The sequence below is a fragment of the Camellia sinensis genome, chromosome 10, assembly GCF_055761805.1.
Source record: "Camellia sinensis isolate YWXY chromosome 10, ASM5576180v1, whole genome shotgun sequence".
NCBI lineage: Eukaryota > Viridiplantae > Streptophyta > Magnoliopsida > Ericales > Theaceae > Camellia > Camellia sinensis.
The window spans coordinates 64,905,359-64,910,524 of record NC_138970.1 but is presented as its reverse complement, the minus strand read 5'-3'; the positions used below and the strand labels follow the sequence as shown (position 1 = coordinate 64,910,524).

Here is a 5,166-nt window from a genome sequence, read left to right as displayed (position 1 = left end):
ATATACATTTTTTTTTTTAATTTTTACATTTTTTCTACTTTATTTTATAATTAAAATAATATCAAACTATAACTAATATATTATAAATGGGTGGATCGATCTATATAAACTCTTTATCCCAACTCCAACCTAAGTATTAAATTGACGCAAAATCACAATTCAGCTCCAGTCTTATGGGTTTCATAATCTAAAAATATCAAATTAAGTTAGGCTGATGGTCACTTCCTAATATATTTTTATAATTAAATAAGTCAAAATATATAAATTTATAAATAAAAAATAAAAATTAAATATTTATTAATAATCAAGAGAATATGAATTATAAATACCATAATAATTTTGGATCAACGGTGGGCGGTCCAACCAATCTCCCAACCGAAGTGTTTTATGGCCTTGTTTGGAAAATTAATCATTTTGATAGATTATTTTAATTTTAATTATTTTAATAGATTAAAATATTTATATTTAAATATATATATATATATATATATTATTGAATATGATATTTGTGATATTAAAAAAAAAAAAAAAAAAACAAACAAACAAACAAACACAACACTAAAACCCAACTTGCCAAACAAGGCCACATGGATTTCACCATTTTCTCTCTCTCTAGATAGAAGATATACAGATACCTGTCTCTGTATATCGAGTTGATCATTTACGAGTTGATTTTTCAATAGAAATCTTCACCATCGTCACCGATTATCCTTTCATTAACTGTTACTGTGAAATTTCATGTTTTTTCATATAATTTTCTTATGTGCCTTTTTATTCGATTGTGTTCTTGTTTAGTTTGTTCATCGATTGTATGATCATTATATATTTTCTCATTCTGATTTGCATTTTTGGTTGATCAATGGTTTCTTTTAGCAATCTTCGTTTTTGTGTAGCGTGAGAGGGTTTGATCTATCTATCTATCTATCTATCTATCTATCTATCTATCTATCTATCTATCTATACTATTATAAAGTGAACACCCCTTATGGTGTCTCGAAGCCTTTGTTTCTTATGCTGCCACGTGTCTACTTTTTTATTTGAAATAAAAAAAAAAAATTAGATAGATAAGAGGAGGAGATTTGAACCTTAACTTACGATGATATACTATTATAAAGTGAACACCCCTTATGGTGTCTTGATCAATGGTTTCATTACTTTGTCAAATGCGTATGGTCCTAGAAGCTCAAAGATCATTCATCTGAAAATGAAATTATGGAGTCTTCACTAAGTTCACACACTTCCTCGATTTTCCAAAGTCATTTGAATGACAATACCACAACCAGGTTTGTACTCATGAATTTGAAAACCTTCTACTTATTTTAAGCAATCATCCATCTTTCCATAGGACTAGATATCTTGTGGTTACTCAAAAATGGCAAATTGGCAAGTCCGGAAGGGGAAACCAACCTTTCTTATCACATGTCAATTAGGTTTATGTGCTTTATGCTTTACATTTATGAGCAATACTGGATGTATACAATGAAGTTCCTCAGAAAAAATTGCTCATAAAGAGCTAAGCCTGCACACACTATGCTTTTCCCCTAGCTTTCCCTTCAAGAAAAGATTGTGCCCTTTGAATAGGCTAAATAAGAAATGGGTCGGACCTAAGCCTTGGGCCGGTCTAATCCCCCAAGCTCAAATCCAAATGGGTCAGATGAGTATGTGGACAAGCCAACTAAGCCCAGTTCCATTACTAACAGTCCACCCAAGTCCTTAAGCACTTGGGCCCAACTCGTAGTGGAAAGGCCAGCCCAGCTGCAATACTGGGCTAGGGCCGAGCTGAATGACTCATCCTATGGACCGAACCCATCATCAGAACCAAAGTAGGTCGAATCCGTACACAAATATCCGAATGGGCTAACCCATCCCAATAGTAGCCTCGCAAAGGGCTGAGCCGAGGCACAACGGTGCCGAGCTGAGGGAACCTCTCAAAGAAACGTGGAAGCCATGAGTATATGCATGTGCAAGTTGCCACCTCAGCTGGTCCCCTATACCTAGAATCACAGGAACAGTTAAACCAAAAGAATGTGATCTGTTATCAGAATGATTACAACAAGTATGTGCACCCATTATCAACAACTTGATGGTCCTCTACCTTGAGCAATGTTAGAAGAAACTTGGCAGCACCAAAGCTCCATGTAACCATCTTGGGAAACAAGCAAGGAACTCTATATATACTACAAAAACTTCACATTGAAGGGAACTGACGAAAACGGAACCCCACTTACTACAAATTCAACTCTCTACACTTCTTCTCCGACGACTGATTCCCACACCGGAGGGGTTATCCGGCCAACCCCGACCGGGCAGCTCTTACGGTGCTTCTTGCTGCAGGAACCTCAATCCTTGGATAGACCAACTGAGTGCGGAGTCCTGATCCACTTTCATTTAGTGCGGAATCCGGTATGCACAATTGGTGCAGTGAACGTGGAAACTTTGTCTCTAAGCTCTGCACTCAGTTCCGGCGATGGGGGTTGAGGACATCCCACATTCGACACATACTCCATAGATAAAGAAGACAAAGGACGAAGGCTTGGCACTCCCAACAGTCCTAGAAGAACAAACTAGAAACAATAATCGGACCCTCGAATCCGTTGAGCATCGATTGCCCTTCACTAGAGGTTCCTCTCATCACTTTCTTCTGGAAAAGGATTACAGAGATCGAATCATAGACTCCATGGGGATGGATATACAGGAGCTGAAAGCGTAACTCAAAAGGGTGCTGGGTGATCCAACGGAAAAGAAGACTGAAGCAGAGCCCTCCCGCTTACGATAGAGGAGCTTATCCAGAAAGCCACCAGTGAAGAAGTTCTCCAGAAATGAGTCTAGGAAGCAAAGCCAGCCAATCCCGGTACAAAGTGAAGTGGCGAGCAGCCACACCCGTGGTTCACGCCAGAGAAGGGCTAAGATGCAGAAGACGATTAGCCAACAGACTGAATGCCCTCCTCAAGACCTTCGTACTTGGCCAATTGGCAACAAGCAGAACAAATAACGTCGGGATCATCTGGATCGTACCATTCACCAGAGAGAGCACCGAGGACTGGACAGGCTTGTCTCCTCACCAATCTCCCTGGAAATCAAGGCCATGAGACCTCCAAAGAAATTCACCCCGCCAAAGTTTACTTCGTACGATGGGAAGTCGGACCCACTAACGTATATTAGCCCTTATAGACAAATGATCTCCCTATGGAGCCGAGATGAGGCACTGATGTGCAAAGTCTTCCCATCCAGCTTGGGAGAAATCGGACTTCGATGGTTCGATCGACTCCCCGCTATATCAATTCATGGCTGGAAGTAACTCTCCGAAGGGTTCTTAGCCAGGTTTGTCTCCAACACTAAGATCTCGAAAGAGCCGGATACACTGTTCGGTCTCCGAAAGGAACAGGAAGAAACGCTGCGCAGTTATGCTAGGAGGTATTGGAAAGAGTACAATGACCTGGTGGAAAACATGTGCAGTGAGCAGATGGTCGTTATGTCTTTTAAACATGGTCTGTGCCTGGAAAGTAAGTTGAGACAATCACTTACCAAGCGACCCGCCACAGCATTGAAAGATTTGCGTGCTAGGATTGAACAGTACGCTCGTCTCGAAGATGAACAGATCCCCATCGAGGAAGCGTCAGCAGAACAAACAGCTCGGCATAAGAAGAGAATGGACCGAGGAGAACACCGAGGGCTTATGGTGAATGAAGTGGATAAGTCCAAATCTAACGAAGCAATCGTGACCATATTCAAGGAACCAATGTATCGAATCTTGGAAAAGATCAAAAGAGAGCCCTTCTTTGTTTGGCCGCCGAAAATGTTGGAAGATCCGGCCCAGCGTAATCAGAAGCTCAGATGCACCTATCACCAAGACAGGGGGCATATGAAAAAGAACTGCAAAGCACTGAAGCAACACTTGGAAGACCTAGTAGCAGCTAGGCACCTCCGGGATTACATAGATCAGGATAAAGAAGTGACTGAACTGGGGAACCCACCACTAGAACCAAACATTAAGCATCCACCTCGGTTGATAATAAATGTGATCCATGGAACAGCGACCCAGGTACCTGAAGAGGCACTGAGAGAAGAGATTGCTAAGGCTGTGCAAATTCAGCAGGTCATGTCGGTTGAGCCCGCATCGAAAAAGGTACGCTCGGCAACCAAACCCCCTTTATGCACTGTTTCATTTACTAGAAAGGATTTAGAAGGCATACAACACCCACATACTGATACACTGATTATAACTGTGGGAATTGGGAAACGGTTTGACGTAAAACGAGTCCTGGTAAATCGAGGCAACGCAGCAGACATATTTTATTATGACTTGTTCAGAAAGCTTGGTATCTCCGAGCAACATCTCACCCCAGAGGCAGCTCGATTGGTCAGCTTCAATTCACAGCCAGAGTGGCCACTTGGCAGAATAGTGTTGCCAGTTGTGGCAGGAACGAAGACCCTCCGGATAGAGTTTCTAGTTATTAATACACCTTCCCCTTACAACGCCATACTTGGCCGTCCATGGATTCACCAAATGGAAGCAGTCCCTTCAACCTACCACCAGCTCATCCGTTTCCCAACGGAACACGGAGTAGAGCAGATCTTAGGGGATCAAGTTGCGTCCAAACATTGCTTTACGACAGCATTGAAGGCCAAGCAACTTTGTAACTGGGTACAAACAATAGAAGTGGCCGAACAACCAGTTTTGGAAGAAGTAGGAGGAGCCCCAGAGGAAAAGATGGTAGAGGATTTGGAGAAGGTCCTGGTAAAGGAGGATGATCCAGAAAAGTACTTCCTTATCGGTACCTCGCTAGGCGCTGATGAGAAACTTTAGCTGCTTGAACTGCTAAGGGAAAATATGGAGGTATTTGCATGGTCAGCATACGATACTCCAGGGTTGAACCCAGAATTTGCTTGCCACAAACTCAACATCAACCCTTCAGCTTGGCCTGTTGTACAGAAAAGTTGGAGGTCCTTAGTTGAGCACACTGAAGCAGTAATTGCCGAAGTCGAAAAACTCTTGGCATCGGGAGCGATTAAAGAAGTTTAGTACCCACAATGACTGTCCAACACAGTTGTTGTAAAAAAGAAGAACGGAAAATGGAGAGTCTGCGTTGACTTCACTTGCCTAAACAAACTTATCCCAAAGACAGTTTTCCACTGCCTCACATCGATCAATTGGTACACTCAACA

General features: G+C 41.9%; 1 protein-coding gene across 1 annotated transcript; it reads left to right on the top strand.

The window, feature by feature from the left end:
* Positions 1 to 3,448: 3,448 nt before the first annotated feature.
* LOC114318562 (uncharacterized) lies at positions 3,449 to 4,807 on the top strand. Its single transcript, XM_028265471.2, has one exon. It carries the CDS (start codon positions 3,449 to 3,451, stop codon positions 4,805 to 4,807), a length of 1,359 nt encoding a protein of 452 aa, XP_028121272.2.
* The last annotated feature ends 359 nt before the right edge of the window (positions 4,808 to 5,166 follow it).